This window comes from Scyliorhinus canicula, chromosome 16 (genome assembly GCF_902713615.1).
Source record: "Scyliorhinus canicula chromosome 16, sScyCan1.1, whole genome shotgun sequence".
In the NCBI taxonomy this organism is placed as follows: Eukaryota; Metazoa; Chordata; class Chondrichthyes; order Carcharhiniformes; family Scyliorhinidae; genus Scyliorhinus; species Scyliorhinus canicula.
Genome location: NC_052161.1, coordinates 21,950,498 through 21,967,818, shown reverse-complemented (window position 1 = coordinate 21,967,818; position 17,321 = coordinate 21,950,498). Strand labels below are relative to the sequence as shown.

General features: G+C 50.7%; 1 protein-coding gene across 3 annotated transcripts in view; it reads right to left on the bottom strand.

Annotated features, from left to right (window-relative positions):
• LOC119950883 (shootin-1-like) overlaps positions 1 to 17,321 on the bottom strand; it is a 144,834-nt gene that overhangs the window by 114,156 nt on the left and 13,357 nt on the right. For all 3 annotated transcript variants that reach the window (XM_038773771.1, XM_038773774.1, XM_038773773.1), the window contains exon 3: positions 15,724 to 15,784. In XM_038773771.1, coding sequence (XP_038629699.1) covers positions 15,724 to 15,784 — 61 coding nt within the window. The remainder of the gene's footprint in view (positions 1 to 15,723; positions 15,785 to 17,321) is intronic.

The window sequence follows — 17,321 nt, the reverse complement described above, 5'->3', positions numbered from 1 at the left end:
GGACAACCTCACACTTGTCAGGGTTAAATTCCATCTGCCACTTCTCAGCCCAGCTCTGCATCCTATCTATGCCTCTTTGAAGCCGACAATAGCCCTCCTCACTATCCACCACTCCACCAATCTTCGTATCATCTGCAAATTTACTGACCCACCCTTCAACTCCCTCATCCAAGTTGTTAATGAAAATCACAAACAGCAGAGGACCCAGAACTGATCCCTGCGGTACACCACTGGTGACTGGGCTCCAGGCTGAATATTTGCCATCCACCACCACTCTCTGTCTTCTATCGGTTAGCCAGTTCGTTATCCAACTGGCCAAATTTCCCACTATCCCATGCCTCCTTACTTTCTGCATAAGCCTACCATGGGGAACCTTATCAAATGCCTTACTAAAATCCATGTACACCACATCCACTGCTTTACCTTCATCCACATGCTTAGTCACCTCCTCAAAGAAGTCAATAAGACTTGTAAGGCAAGACTTACCCCTCACAAATCCGTGCTGACTATCCCTAACCAAGCAGTGTCTTTCCAGATGCTCAGAAATCCTATCCCTCAGTACCCTTTCCATTACTTTGCCTACCACTGAAGTAAGACTAACTGGCCTGTAATTCCCAGGGTTATCCCTATTCCCTTTTTTGAACAGGGGCACAACATTCGCCACTCTCCAATCCCCTGGTACCACCCCTGTTGACAGCGAGGACGAAAAGATCATTGCCAACGGCTCTGCAATTTCATCTCTTGCTTCCCATAAAATCCTTGGATAAATCCCGTCAGGCCCGGGGGACTTGTCTATCCTCAAGTTTTTCAAAACGCCCAACACATCTTCCTTCCTTTTTTTTCTTCTTTTTTTTTATAAATTTAGATTACCCAATTATTTTTTCCAATTAAGGGGCAATTTAGCGTGGCCAATCCACTTACTCTGCACATTTTTGGGTTGTGGGGGCGAAACCCACGCAGACACGGGGAGAATGTGCAAACTCCACACGGACAGTGACCCAGAGCCGGGATCGAACCTGGGACCTCAGCGCCGTGAGGCGGTTGTGCTAACCACTAGGCCACCGTGCTGCCCTCACATCTTCCTTCCTAACAAGTATCTCCTCGAGCTTACCAGTCTGTTTCACACTGTCCTCTCCAACAATATGGCCCCTCTCGTTTGTAAATACTGAAGAAAAATACTTGTTCAAGACCTCTCCTATCTCTTAAGACTCAATACGCAATCTCCCACTACTGTCCTTGATCTACCCTCGCTCTAGTCATTCTCATATTTCACACATATGTGTAAAAGGCCTTGGGGTTTTCCTAATCCTACCCGCCAAAGATCTTTCATGCCCTCTCTTAGCTCTCCTAATCCCTTTCTTCAGTTCCCTCCTGGCTATCTTGTATCCCTCCAGCGCCCTGTCTGAACCTTGTTTCCTCAGCCTTACATAAGTCTCCTTCTTCCTCTTAACAAGACATTCAACCTCTTTTGTCAACCATGGTTCCCTCACTCGACCATCTCTTCCCTGCCTGACAGGGACATACATATCAAAAACACGCAGTACCTGTTCCTTGAACAAGTTCCACATTTCACTTGTGTTCTTCCCTGACAGCCTATGTTCCCAACTTATGCACTTCAATTCTTGTCTGACAGCATTGTATTTACCCTTCCCCCAATTGTAAACCTTGCCCTGTTGCACGCACCTATCCCTCTCCATTACAGTACTAAAGTGAAAGTCACAGAATTGTGGTCACTACCTCCAAAATGCTCACCCACTAACAAATCTATCACCTGCCCTGGTTCATTACCAAGTACCAAATCCAATATAGGGCATATTGGATTTGGTAATTGGTAATGAACCAGGGCAGGTGATAGATTTGTCTGGTCGGACAATCTACATACTGTGTTAGAAAAGCTTCCTGGACACACTGCACAAACACTACCCCTTCCAAACTATTTGATCTAAAGACTTTCCACTCAATGTTTGGGAAGTTGAAGTCACCCATAACTACTACACTGTGACTTCTGCACCTTTCCAAAATCTGTTTCCCAATCTGTTCCTCCACATCTCTGCTGCTATTGGGGGGCCTATAGAAAACTCCCAACAAGGTGACTGCTCCTTTCCGATTTCTGACTTCAACCCATATTACCTCAGTAGGCAGATCCACTTTGAACTGCCTTTCTGCAGCTGTTATACTATCTCTAATTAACAATGCCCCCCCCCCCCCCACCTCTTTTACCATCCTCCCTAATCTTGTTGAAACATCTATAACCAGGGACCTCCAACAACCATTTCTGCCCCTCTTCTATCCAAGTTTCCGTGATGGCCACCACATCGTAGTCCCAAGTACCGATCCATGCCTTACGTTCACCCACCTTATTCCTGACGCTTCTTGCATTGAAGTATACACACTTCAACCCATCTCCTTGCCTGCAAGTACTCTCCTTTGTCAGTGTTACTTTCCCCACTGCATCACTACGTGCTTTGGTGTCCTGAATATCAGCTTCCTTAGTTGCTTGACTACAAATCCGGTTCCCATTCCCCTGCCAAATTAGTTTAAACCCTCCCGAAGAGTACTAGAAAACCTCCCCCCCAGGATATTGGTGCCCCTCTGGTTCAGATGCAACCCGTCCTGCTTGTACAGGTCCCACCTTCCCCAGAATGCACTCCAATTATCCAAATACCTGAAGCTCTCCCTCCTACACCATTCCTGCAGCCACGTGTTCAACTGCACTCTCTCCCTATTCCTAGCCTCGCTATCACATGGCACCGGCAACAAACCAGAGATGACAACTCTGTCTGTCCTGGCCTTTAACTTCCAGCCTAACTCCCTAAACTTGTTTATTACCTCCACACCCCTTTTCCTACCTACGTCGTTGGTACCAATGTGCACCACGACTTCTGGCTGCTCACCATCACCCTTCAGGATCCTGAAGACACGATCTGAGACATCCCTGGCCCTGGCACCCGGGAGGCAACATACCTTTCGGGAGTCTCGCTCGCAACCACAGAATCTCCTATCTATTCCCCTAACCATTGAATCTCCTATCACTATTGCTTTTCTATGCTCCCCCCTTCCCTCTGAGCCCCAGAGCCAGACTCAGTGTCAGAGACCTGGCCGCTAGGGCCTTCCCCCGGTAGGTCATCCCCCCCCAACAGCATCCAAAACCGTATACTTGTTTTGAAGGGGAACGGCCATGAGGGATCCCTGCACTGTCTGCCTGTTAGTTTTCTTTTCCCTGACTGTAACCCAGCTACTCTTGTCCAGTACCTTGGGTGTGGCTACCTCCCTGTAACACTTCTCGATAACCCCCTCTGCCTCCCGGATGATCTGAAGTTCATCCAGCTCCAGCTCCAGTTCCCTAACACGGTCTCTGAGGAGCTGGAGTTGGGTGCACTTCCCGCAGGTATAGTCAGCGGGGACACCAGTGGTATCCCTCACCACCCACATCCTACAGGAGGAGCATGCAACTGCCCTAGCCTCCATCCCCTCTTACTTTACAGAATTAGCTGCCCCATAGACCAACTGGACCTCCGCCCTCCGACTCTGCTTCCAGTCAGCTGTACTCTAAACTTCTGGCTCCCTTCACGCTCTTTGATAAATATAGGAAATGAAATTGTAAGGAGCACCTTACTCCCTCTTCATCTAACTCCCTCAGTCACTAAACTCTCACTGTAGCACTCAAATGCAACACGTTCAGCACTCCAGTGCAAACAAAGTCTGCATTGTTACTAGCTCAGATTTATACTGTGACTCTAGCTTCTGAAAACTGGCCTAATCCAATTAGCTAATTAACAAGCTCCAGCTGCAAGTACCTACAAGTAGAACCTTGTTTAAAGCTGATTCAAAATTCACCTTCTTATAGACCAAACAGCAACTTTTAAGTTAATTAACTAAATAAAAGAAATACTAGACTTTAAATAAAAAATGAACCCTTATACTCCCTCAGTCACCAAACTCTCACTGTAGCACTCAAATGCAACCAGTTCAGCACTCCAGTGCAAAACTCTCTCTGGATCCAGCCTCTGAGACAGTCAGAGCTCATGAGCAGCAGCCAGTACAAACACCCTGTGGTAGTCAGTTAGTCTGGTCAGGTTAGCCTCAGGTCTCCAGTCAAGTCAGCATAGTGTCAACCCACAGTTAATCATGTATTATAGTTAGTTGTTCAATAAAATCGTGTTGCATCTTTTCAAGTGTTGGAAGCCTGTCTCTCGCTACACTGCATCAAACGCAGTCCACATAGACCCAGCTTACCCAACACATCAAGAAACACATTGGGATTTTACACAGTTAAGGTGCCATGTAAACACTTCTGTTGCTGGGAAATGAAACATCCATGTATTGCACTTGGTATTAGAATAAAGAGATTTAAAATTAAATAATGGTCTCAGGGCTGAGGATATGTAAATAAATTACAGAAGGTGGGACTGTTTTCACTGGAGAAGTGGTTGAGAGGAGATTTAATAGAGGTATTCAAAATCATGAGGCGTCTGGACAGAATAGAGAGGGGGCAACTGTTCCCCTTGGTGGAAGGCCACAGGTTTAAGGTAATTGACAAAAGAAGCAATGGCATCATGAGGAAAGGCTTGTTCCCATGGCCAGTGTTTAGGATTTGGAATTCACTGGGCGGAATTCTCCGCTGGTGGCCAAAATCGTGGAGGCCGTCGTGAACTCGGCCATGGTTTACGACGGCCTCGGGACCCGCTCCCCGCACCTAATTCATCCCCACCCAGGGGGCTAGGAGCGGGCCCCCGTCGTTCCCGGCCGCGACCTCGGCTGTCGGAAATGACACCCGAACGGCGCTTCGCGGATGACATCAGCGTCCAGACGACGAACCCGTGGTGCCGTCTTTCTCCACCGCCGCCCGGCAAGACGTGGCGGCTTGATCTTGCCGGGCGGCGGAGGGGAAAGAGTGCGTCCGTTTTGGACGCTGGCCCGACGATCGGTGGGCACCGATCGCGGGCCTGTCCCCTCTGGAGCACAGTCGCGGTGCTCCCGTCCCAATCGGGCCCCTGGATGCCCCAAACGGGCATCCGCCGCCTGTTTCACGAATGCAGCGACCAGGTGTGGTAGCTGCCGTGGTGAAAGGGCGTGAAGGGCCGGCCGCTCGGCCCATCGGGCTTGCAGAATCGCTGTTCGCCGTGAAAAACAGCAAGCGGCGAGTTTTCCGAGAGGTGGGGGGGAGAATCGCGGGGGTGCCAGGGGGACGTAAAAAATGTCGGGAGACCCTCTCACAATTCTCCCACGCCACGTGGGGAGTGGAGAATTCCGGCCACTGTCTGAGAGAGTGTGGTCGGCGTAGAGTCAATCGAGGCATTCAACAGGGAACTGGATTGTTCTGTGCGAGGAAGAAAGGGCAGATATACAGTGTTAAGAAAGGGGAGTGGCAAGAGGTGAACTGCTCCTTTGGAGAGCAAGCATAGACACGGCAAACTGATTGGCCTCCTGCTCTGCTTTCACCATTCTGTGATTTTATGATCGCTCCCCCATAATGAAATTACCTCCAAGATTTTACTTCTGTAGCATTTACTTTAGCACCTCAGACTCAATGTAAATTAACAGACAAACGATACTTCAGATAAAAAGTAACTTTCACTTTAAATAGTCAACACAACATAGTTAAATCTGCAGTGCAAAAGGAGGACTTTCGGCCCATCAAGTCTGCACCAGCCCTTGGAAAGAGCACCCTACTTAAGCCCATGACCCATCCTATCCCCGTAATCCAGCAGCCCCACCTAACCTTTTGGAAACTAAGGGACAATTTATCATGGTCAATCCACCTAACCTGCGCATCTTTGGACTGTGGGAGGAAACTGGAGCAGCCGAAGGAAACCCACACAGACAAGGGGAGAAAGTGCAAACTCCACAAAGGCAGCCACCCAAGTCCAGAATTGAGCCCAGGGCCCTGGAGCTGTGAGGCAGCAGTGCTAACCACTGTACCACCGTGCCACCCATTAAACAATCACAAGCAGCACCATCAGTCCCTGCAGACATATAGCATTAGGTAGCTACAACATTTCACAGTATGCTGCTCTTTATTCACGCAGGGTAGTTGAGGAATCCTACCTGACAGCAGCTTTCATCTCTTGAATCTCACAGGTACAATCATCAACAAGGCACATTACTATAAATGCTCGATCCCTTGGGTCATGACTATTCTGATGATGTATTTGTGAGTGTTTTCAAGCAACCAATCAAACCAACAGTACCGAGTTCATTACCTGGTCCTCTGATACAAACTCTCAGCTCTTTCACAAGTGATGAATATAGAAATTATTACAAATTATACTTCCTATTTATGACAGTAATGTTATTAAAAACTCTGGTGTAAAATACATACAGGCAGTGTGTCTATTAAAGGTGTAATTAAAGAGTTGTAAAAGATGAGGTAATCATTCATTCCAAACACTCACTTGGATACAGATAACGGGCTAATGGAAGTGTATATTGATTGCTGGAGATTCCCTGGAGTGTAGATGGTTTATGTGGGATTGTTTAGTCCTAGCTAAGAAGGTCATGGAATGTAGCAGTATACAGATTATCTAATTAATGGAAGGAGTTTGGTCTGTCTGTGGTTTTGCAGTCTGTTATAAGATTTTAAGTTGAACAGCAGTTTTGTCAAATACTGCTATGTTGGGCAGAAAGGGTCTGACAAGACAGAGAATCTGTTTGGAAAGGATTTCACCCCAAAGGTCTGCACAGATAAGCAAGTACCCTGTCTAACTGGCAGAGGAGGCAGTGGCGTAGTGGTATTATCACTGGAGTAGTAAACTAGAGGTTCAGTGTAATGTTTTGGGGTCCTGGTTCAAATCCTGCCACTGCAGATGGTGAAATTTGAGTTCAATAAAAATTTAGAATTCAAAGTCTAATGATCATCATGAAACCATTGTCGATTGTCGTAAAAACCCATCTGGTTCACTAATGTCTTTGTTGGTATCATGACTGGTACAGGCTTGAAGGGCCTGTTCCTGTGCTGTTTTGATAAATGTAAAGCTATTTTTTTGATGTTAATGTGGTTAATTCTGTGTTTAAACTCATGTTTTCTTTAACATAAAATATATGAAATGAAAATGATTGAAAATTGCTTATTGTCACAAGTAGGCTTCAAATGAAGTTACTGTGAAAAGCCCCTAGTCGCCACATTCCGGCGCCTGTTCGGGGAGGTTGGTACGGGTATATCTTTGGTCTGGGGTGAATTATCCTTTCCTCACTGTTTCACAAATTGAAAATTTGTTTGGGGTTCTTGTCCGATATTCTAACAAAGGTTGGAGTCTTGTGCGGTGTCCTAAAATACACCTCTGAGCTCTTCTCATAACTTATACTATTCAATCACTTTTAGCTCGCTCATATATTGCTTCCCCCGCAGCTTCTGAAATTCTAATTTTCTTTTTACTGCCAAACAGAAAGCTGATATTTTGTGGAAGGCCTTTCAGGCTTTTCCTCACATGGGTTATGCGCCCGTCTCTCTGTCTCTGTCTGCTTTCTCTTTGTGTCTGTAACTGTGTGATGATTGCCTTCTGCCTCCAGCTTTCCTTTGTATCTGGCAGTCATTTGGCTTCGGTATCTTCATTTCCTTCTTGTTGGCACTACTGCCAGGTCAAGAGTCACCAGGTCAATTTTCAAGAAAATAACAACTGATTTCTTGACAATTGAAGCAAGCACTTGGAAGTGTTTTTCGAACATTAAAAACAATTACAAACTCCACAGTCCAGAAATTTAACATTTTCCTTGCTGTCAAATGTCCTGGGTCAAAGGTCGTCACAGACAATAAGGTGTAAGTAGAACACAAAGAATCTTAAAGGAATATAGACAGGTTACGTGAGTGGGCAACAAGGTGGCAGATGGAGTTAGAAACTTGGAGGTTATTCAATTTGCTAGGAGGAATTTTAAAAATGTGCCATAACTTGGGGGGGGGGGGGGAGGGTTGCAGTTCAGTGGGGGAACTCAGTGGTGAGCCCGTGGGTTGGAATGGGTGGGGAAAGTCCCATGTGGCTGGGGGTCAGGGAGTGGGCGGAATCCCGTGGTGGGTTTCAGCGGGGTGGGAATACACTGGGAGGATGGGTCTGGAGTGTGTGTGTGGGGTTGTTTGAAATAGTTATACTGAAGTTAGAAGTCGTTTTATTTCTTCAAACTCTTTCAGAGTAACAACTGCTAGAAATTAGACAAACCATCTGAAGTTAGTGATTGAAATCACTTTGTCAGATGGTTCCCAGCCCAGCGCAGTCTCCAGGGGAAGTTAGCCCTTCTGAACAATGGTTGCATAAAGCATTACCTGGGAGCATCCGAGGGGGAAACCCCAGCATTTCTTTGGGGTACCCCCCCCCCCCCCCCCCCCTCACCAAGTCTAGTGCTAGGGAGCCAGGAAGTTACGGACCCCGTTACGGAAGTTATTTATGAGGAGACAATTTTAAATGTTGATGTTCAGAGAGATTTACATGTCCCTGTACAAGAAACGTAGAGAATTAGCATTAAAACAAAATAAAGAGCATGCTGGATCTCTGATCTCTTCAAAACAGAAAATGCTGGAAAAACTCAGCAGGTCTGGCAACATCTGTGGAGAGAGAAACTGAGTTAATATATTGAGTCCAATGTGACTCACCTTTGGAATTCAAGAGAGGCAGAAATGTGATGGGGTTTATGCTGTTGGAAAGGGGGGAGGGACAGGTGGAGCAAAATAGGTCAGGGATAGGTTAGAGGGCAGGAGAGATAAATTGACAAAGGTGTCATAGACCACAAGCAAAGGGAGTGGTAATGATTGGACCAAAGCTTTATCATTAAATGTTCACAGTAGATGGTCGTAGCAGAATAAGGATAAGCATTGTCTGAAAGCAAGATGGCAGAATGTGTTAACAGCAGAAAAAGGGCCATCACTGGCTGAAAGCATAAATATGAGAACAAAAGAAAGACTGGCACGGGGGGGGGGGGGGGGGAATGATCTGAATTTGTTGAGCACAATGTTAAGCCCAAAAAGCTGTAAAGTACCTAATCAGAAGATGTAAAATTGGAAGAAGTAAACTGGAGGAAAATAACCTCATCTTCTGATTAGACACTTCTGGACTCAACTTCAGATCATAAACTCTTGCGTACATTTTGATTTCCCCTTTCCTTCCCCCACGCCCTGCTCCAGTCTGTAACGTGTTTTTATGTTTTTGCTTCAGACAGAACTGTGGTGAATCACAGTAGCATAATTCACACTGTCATTACATATGATGTACTATGTCTGTGTAAGCTCGGCACACGAGCAGTTGCGCGGCTCTGCCCCTAGGGGGAGATGTACTGGGAGTGTACGGGAGTTTGTACTGGGCTCCACCCTTGGCTCCGCCCATGGTTCCTCCCACCAGCTGGTTGTATAAAGCTTGGCAGTTCATCTCATTGCAGGCAGGCTCCGTTGTGAGATTATTAAAACCACTGTTCACTTCCAACCATGTGTCTTGTGAATTGATGGTCACATCAATAACTGATCCATTTTCTGCTATTGATGTTTTTAGCTATTTTGTTTTCATATAGTGCTGATAGTATTCTGCTATTAACAGCTACTCGGGACCAAAGCTTTAGTCTTTAATACTACCATTAACTCCATTTTTCTTGTGTTCCACAACAAATTTGTCATTTAATTTATCCTACCCTCTAACTTATCCATGACTTTCTATTTTACTCTACCTGCCCCTCTCCAATTTTTTAACAGCATAAAACCCATCATAGTTCTACTTCTCTCCAGTTCTTAAGAGTCACATTAGACTCAAAACTTTGATCAAAACCGACTTTCTCTCTGCAGATGCTGCCAGACCTGCTGAGTTTTTCCAGAATTTTCTGTTTTTATTTTAGTAAATTAACATGCAGGTAGAACAAGCAATTAGGAAGGGGCTTGAAGTGCAAGATTAGGGGGACGATTCTCCGTGGCGCGGACCAAGTGCCCGCGCCGTCGTGAACGCCGTCGCATTCCACGATGGCAGGAACGGGCCTACACCGCGGCCAATCCACTGCCTGAGAGGAGGCCAACAGCGGTGTACGGAGCGCTGGAGCGGCGGCGTCATCGCTTGCCGCCATGATTAGGCCGCGCCACGTATAAGGGGGGGGGCTGGGTGGGGAGGAAGGAAGGAAGGGGGGAGGGAGAAAGGGAGGGGGAGGGGAGGGAGGGTGAGGGGGGATGGTGGGGGGAGGGGGAGATGAGGGGAGGGGGACGGGAGGGAGAGGGAGCGGCTGAGAGGGGCTGAGGGGGAGGGGGGCTGGGGGAGGGGGGGCTGAGGGGGGTAGGGGGCAGGAGGGGTGGGGGGAGGGTGGAAGGCAGGGGGGAGGGGGAAGGAAAGGGAGGGGGAAGGAAGGTGGGGCTGAGGGGGGAGGAAGGAAGGGGGGCTGGAGGGGCAGGAAGGAACGGGCGTGCTGAGGGGGGAGGAAGGAAGGGGGGCTGAGGGGGGGAGGAAGGACGGGGGAGGAAGGAAGGGGGGCAGGGGGAGGGAGGAAGGAAGGGGGTGGGGGGAGGAAGGAAGGGGGCTGGGGGGCAGGAAGGGGGGATGGGGGAGAAGGAAGGGGGGATGGGGGGAGGAAGGAAGGGGGAGGAAGGGGGAAGGAAGGAAGGGGGCTGGGGGGGAGGAAGGAAGGGAGGGCTGGGGGGAGGAAGGAAGGGGGGCTGTGGGGGAGGAAGGAAGGGGGGGGCTGGGGGGGAAGGGGGAATGGGGAAGGAAGGGGGGAGGAAGGAAGGAAGGGGGACTGGGGGAGGAAGGAAGGAAGGGGGACTGGGGAGGAAGGGGGGATAGGGGGGAGGAAGGAAGGGGGGAGGAAGGAGGGAGGAAGGAAGAGGGGGCTGGGGAGGAAGGAAGGGGGGCTGTGGGGGAGGAAGGAAGGGGGGCTGTGGGGGAAGAAGGAAGGGAGGCTGGGGGGAGGAAGGAAGGGTGGGCTGGGGGGGAGGAAGGAAGTGGGGAGGAAGGAAGGGGGGCTGGAGGGGAGGAAGGAACGGGGGAGGAAGGAATTGGGGGCAGAAAGGAAGGGGGGCTGGGGGGGGATGAAGGAAGGGGGGCTGGGAGGGGAGGAAGGGGGGGCTGGGAGGGGAGGAAGGGGGGGCTGGGAGGGGAGGAAGGGGGGCTGAGGGGGCCACCCCCACCCCCCATCCACCACCCCACCCCCCATCCACTGCCCATCTACCCCCACATCTACCCCCAATTCCTTCCTGTAGGGGGCAGGAGGGGTGGGTGAGGGTGGAAGGAAGGGGGAGGGGGGAAGGAAGGGGGAGGGGGAAGGAAGGGGAGGCGGGAAGGAAAGTGGGGCTGAGGGGGGAGATGGAAGGGGGGATTGAGGGAGGAGGAAGGAAGGGGGGCTGGGGGCTGGGGGGGGCAAGAAGGAACAGGGGGGGGCTAAGGGTGGTGAGGAAGGAAGGGGGGCTGAGGGGGGAGGAAGGAAGAAGGATGAAGGAAGGTGAGGCTGGGGGAGGAAGGAAGGGGGGCTGGGGGGGCAGGAAGGGGAGTGGGGGGTTAGAAGTAATGGGGGCTGGGGGGAGGAAGGAAGTGGGGAGGAAGGAAGGGGGGCTGGAGGGGAGGAAGGAACGGGGGAGGAAGGAATTGGGGGAGGAAAGGAAGGGGGGCTGGGGGAGGAAGGAAGGGGGGCTGGGAGGAGAGGAAGGGGGGGCTGAGAGGGCCACCCCCACCCACCCCCATTCACCCCCACCCCCTGATCCACCCCCCACCCCCGATCCACCCCCACCCCCCCCCAATCCTCCCCCCACCCCCCCATCCACCCCACCCCTCATCCACCCCCCCATTTACCCCCACATCTACCCCCCCATCCACCCCCCACCTCCCCCATACACCCCCCATCCACCCCCCCATCCACATCCACCAACCCCCCCCCCCCCCCCCCCCCCCCCCCCCCCCCCATCCCCCACCCCCCCACCCCCATCACCGGTTGCAGACGCTACTTCCTGGTTGCTGAGATAAGCCGGCCTACTTACCTCCCTCTTTGGCTTTGTCAGCCAGCACGATTAATTTTGCAGGCGTGAACGGCGTTTCCTGGGTGAACGGCGATGACGTTTCCTGGGTGAACGGCAATGGCGTTTCCTGGGTGAACGGCGATGGCGTTTACTGGGTGAACGGCGATGGCGTTTCCTGGGTGAACGGCGATGGCGTTTCCTGGGTGAACGGCGATGGCGTTTCCTGGGTGAACGGCGATGCTGTTTCCTGGGTGAACGGCGATGGCGTTTCCTGGGTGAACGGCGATGGCGTTTCCTGGGTGAACGGCGATGGCGTTTCCTGGGTGAACGGCGATGGCGTTTCCTGGGTGAACGGCGATGCCGTTTCCTGAGGTCACTCTGTTGGGATTTCAGCCCATCCAGGCCGGAGAATAGCAGGGGCCTGTGTGAAGCGCCTCAATTGCCCTCTCGGCAGATTCTCCGAAGTGCACGGCGCAGATCCCGATGAAGCCGTTCCCGCCGGTTGGGAGAATGGCGGGACGGCGTCGGACCGGCGTCACACGGGAAAATGGCGTAAACATCGATTCCCCAGTACAGCGCGGCATGGGAGAATCGCGCCCTAAAGATTTCTTACTCCAATTATATATATCTTTGACGAGACTACCACTAGAGCACTATGTAGATTCCTTATCAAAGGCTGCAACACTTACCTTGGAGGCAACGCAGCAATGGTTCACTGCATTGATTACTGAGATGAGACGATTGTCCTTTGAGGAGAAGTTGAGTAGATTGGGGACTACATATTCTGGAGTTTTGAAGAATGAGAGATGATCTCATTGAAACATAAATGCGCCATCCTGCGCATGCGCGGGAAACTTCTTACGCGCGTCGGCCCCTCACCAACATGGTGCCGGTATTCCGGGGCCGGCCGCGGAAGGAGGTAGGCCCGGGGGGGTGGAGAGGCCGGCCCGCCAATCGGTGGGTCCCGATCGCGGGCCAGACCCCATCAGAGGCTCCCCCGGTGAAGGAGCCCCCCCCCCCCCCCACGGGCCCCCCCCCCCCCCCCCAGAATTCCCGCACAGTTCCCGCCGGCAGCGGCTGGGGTGGACGGCAGCGGCGGGAACTTGTCGTGTCGGAGCGGCCGCTCGGTCCTTGCGGCGATTCTCCGAGCGGCCCAGCGCGATTCGCGCGGCCCTGGTTTTGGGAGGGTGGGAGAATTGCGTGTGGGGGTTGGGGCGGCGTGGCACAATTCGCGCGACGCCCCAGCAATTCTCCCACCCGGCATAGGGGGGGTAGAGAATACCTCCCCTCGAGATTTGATTCCCTTGGCTGTGGAATCTAGAACATGGGATCACAGCCTCAGGATAAGGGGTTGATCATTTAGGAGTGGAATGAGGAGAAATCTTTTTCCTCAGAGTTGTGGATCTTTGGCATTCTCCACCCAATAAGCTGTGGATTCTTCGACTTTGGATATATTCAAGGCTGAGGCAAATTAATTTTTGGAATTTAAGAAAATCAAGAGATATGGGAATTGGGCGGAAAAGTGGAGTTGAGGTGAAAGATTAGCTGTGATCTAACACAATGGTGTAACAGGCTCAAGGAACAACACGGTCTATTTTTTCTTGCGTTTTATGTTTAACCTTCTCTCCAGTGTCACAACAAAATGGCTTTACTCCTTCCTCCATCTTTGAATCACAATTTATTCAAGTAGAGTGGCATCTGTATTTCCTCTCCCAATTTCAAAAAACATGACCAATTTGCGCCACTATTTAAACAGTTAGATGGGATCCTGCTCGTGTGTAGGCCCAGGAGACCAATATAAAAAAAGTCCACGAGGCATCATTTTACATGTTATGTGACTTGATCTGTAATATTGTATAGCGTCATTTGCCAAGTGGACAGGAATAAGGGTACACCCACAATGTGTGTAAGATTAATCTTCCTGCTCCAGCCTCTCGGCTTTCCGATGGGAACTGTAGCTGAAGATTCTCCTTGTGCAGATCACCAAGGGTATATCTTCATTTTCCACTCATTTTGACTCAAGCTTTAGGTTAAAACTTTTAATAGCCTCCTTCCACATATTTTAACGCTATTTCCTTTCCCATTTTCATTATCTTATTTAAAATTAGACTTGGTATTTAAAATTAGACCTGTACTTACTTACTTTCAAAGTGATATACAAGGAAATTTATTATTATTATCAGTAATGTTGGCAGGACCGGGTACCCTTGCACTGGCATCTTTGCACCCTGGGCAGTGCTCCTGCCAGGTTGGCAGTGCCACCCGGTCACCTTGGCAGTGCCCAGGTGTCATCTGGGTGGTGCCAAGGTGCCCATATTCCAGAGGGAGGGCCAGGGAGCCACCCGGCACGGGCGGCACGGTAGCACAGTAGTTAGCACTGTTGCTTCACAGCGTCAGGGACCCCGGTTCTATTCCCGGCTGGGTCACTGTCTGTGTGGAGACTGCACGTTATCCCCGTGTCTGCGTGGGTTTCCTCCGGGCGATCTGGTTTCCTCCCACAGTCCAAAGGTGTGCGGGTTATGTGGATTGGTCACTCTCAATTGCCCCGTAGTGTCCAAAGATTAGGTGGGGTTGCTGGGTTACAAGGATACGGTGAAGGTGTGGGCTTAGGTAGGGTGCTCTTTCAAAGGTCGGTGAATGGGCTGAATGTCCTCCTTCTGCACTGTAAATTCTATGACACTTCTATGCACCATCCCTGACCACCTATGGGTCTTGGATAGCCCAGGAGCCTCCCCGGGTGCTGTTCCACCTCGTCCTCGTTCTTGTGGACCAGTACAGATGGCACCTGGCTGCAGCCTCACTGGGGAGGCCGGGGAATCAAGGGAGGCAGGTGTATCTCGGGTAGGTAGACCTTAAGTAGATTTAAGCTCTACCTTTGCGAGTGCCGTTTGGTCATGTCCCTTTTGGACAGAGTTCCGATTCCGACACCTTGCGGGGTTTGGTTATATCCCAGGAGGCGTGGAGGCTGTCGGGAAGGCTTCACCCGTGATTCATCGACCATGTTGTGCTCTCGCTCGAGCGCAACGCGGCCAGAGATTCACACCCTGTGTTATTTTGGATGAGTTTGGCAGGGTGTTTCCTGCTAACTCTTGAGGTCCAGACCTGGATTCACTCACACACAAGTCATTTTTTGAGGCCTAGGAGAGTTTCTCCCCAGTCCAGCCCACACTTAGAAATATTTTCATCAGTGGGGAGCTGAACATGCTGGTTCCTCAGAGATTGAGCTGCCATTTTGAAAGGGTGCCCCGATCTCCGTGAGCTTGAGGGTTCTCCACATTCCCTGCCCATGGACAATGCTACCACCCCCCCTGCCCCCCGACCCTTGGATGTACCAACCAGGCATCCTGGCGCTGCCAGCCTTGGAGATGGACAGGGGCCTTGGCACCCTGGAAGTGTCAGCTTGGCATTGCCAGTGTGTCAGGTTGGCACTACCATGGGGCTTGGGTGCCAGAGTGCTGCCCTGCTCTGCCTGACGACCTGGGGGCACCATTGGCCTCTGAGGACCTCGGAGTAGCCATCACACCTCACCTGATTGAGGAAACCAGTACCAATCGGTGCCCGGTTTAACCTCGCCGGTGTGGCCAGTGACCTGGGCAACGGAAGAATGGGGCCTCAAATAATCCTCAGTCACTGAGTTACAATTATGCTCAGTTACTGACAGAAATGTATATTTTCGGTACTTTTTGTTTCTAATTTCAGATATCCTGCCACATTCCTACATCAGATCTGATAAGGTTGTGGATTCTGGACTGCTGACTCGCGTTTTGTAACTATGGTAACGCTCCTGGATTAGCATCAACATATCAAACATATTGACTTACCACGATGAAATCCCTTCACTTGCTGAATAACGTTGTTTTTTTCTTCAATCAATCTTTCATTCTGTTCGTAAAAAGGAAAATGAATTCAATTGTGGCAAACATAACACAAGATGGGGCTTCAGTTTGTGATTATTGATTTACCACTCAGATGTGTAGTTTTTAACAGTTTTAATTTGGAAAGTCTGAATCCAATCTAATTTAGCAACTATTTACCTCTTGTTTCTGTGAACTATATTGGATACGACGATGATGTCCTGCAATGTAACATGCATAACGGGGACGATTTTCAACCTGCACTCTCCGCCCATGAGAAGCTCAGTGTGGGGTGAAAATCGGGAGAGAATCAATAAGCGAGTTATCTCCGTCTGGCATGATTGGGTTTGGGAATTTTCATTCCCCCTCTCTGGTGGAGTTGTCAGAATCTCACTCTGGGGTCCCGGGAACCTCATTTTAATATATTAGCATGCGAAGAATCTCTCCAGATCTTCCATCCTCAAGGAATATTCAACGGGAGGTGGCCTTATGCCGGTCCGCTCCACCGACCAACAGCCAGCGATCCCAGCTGCAGCGCAGACGTGTCTGCTGCGTACAACAAGGCATGCAGGATTCTGATCCCAACAGCCCAACGTACCCCGATGCTGACTGCCTCGAGTCTCCATACCGGGTGGGCATAATCACCACGCGCGAGCTGGCTTCCACCGTGCCTGCAAACCACACATCCTCAGTGTGGATCCTGACGACGAGTGGTGTGCTGCCATCACGGTTAACCAGTCTCGCATCCAATTTAAATTGGACACTGACGGATCTGCAAACCTCATATCACAGTCGGACCTCGACAGAATCCGAGACCAACCTAGCGTTCTTCCACCAGCCTGCCAGCTCCTTGACTACAATGGCAATGCCATAGCTGCCAGTGGATCGTGTCAGCTAGGTGTATCTCACAAGGCAATCAAGGTGACGTTACGATTCGAGATCGTCCAGCCTGACAAGGCATCCCTGCTCGGTGCTCGCACATACAAACTCCTAAATCTGGTCCAGAGTGTCCATGCCATGTCCTCGACACCTGCGACTGCCTCGCCCAATGTGAATCTCCAGGCTGAGATAGACGACATTCTCACGCAATACCACAACATGTTTGATGGAATGGGCACGCTCCCATATCGTTACAAGATATTGCTCAAACCGAATGCCATCCCTGTCATCCATGCACCACGCCGGGCGCCAGCCCCTCTCAAGAATCGTCTGAAAATGCAGCTACGAGAGCTCCAAGACCAGGGCATCATCTCAAAGGTCACGGGACCAACAGACTGGGTCAGCTCCATGGTCTGCGTCAAGAAGCCCTCTGGTGAACTCCACATTTGCATTGATCCCAAAGACCTGAATCGCAGCATCATGCGAGAGCACTACCCGATCCCGAAGCGTGAAGAGTTAACCTGTGAGATGGCTCATGCCAAATTCTTCACCAAGCTGGATGCCTCCCGTGGGTTCTGGCAGATACAGCTGGATGAGTCCAGTCGGAAGCTGTGCCCGTTTAACACTCCGTTCGGCAGGTATTGCTACAACCGTATGCCTTTTGGTATCATATCAGCTTCCGAAGT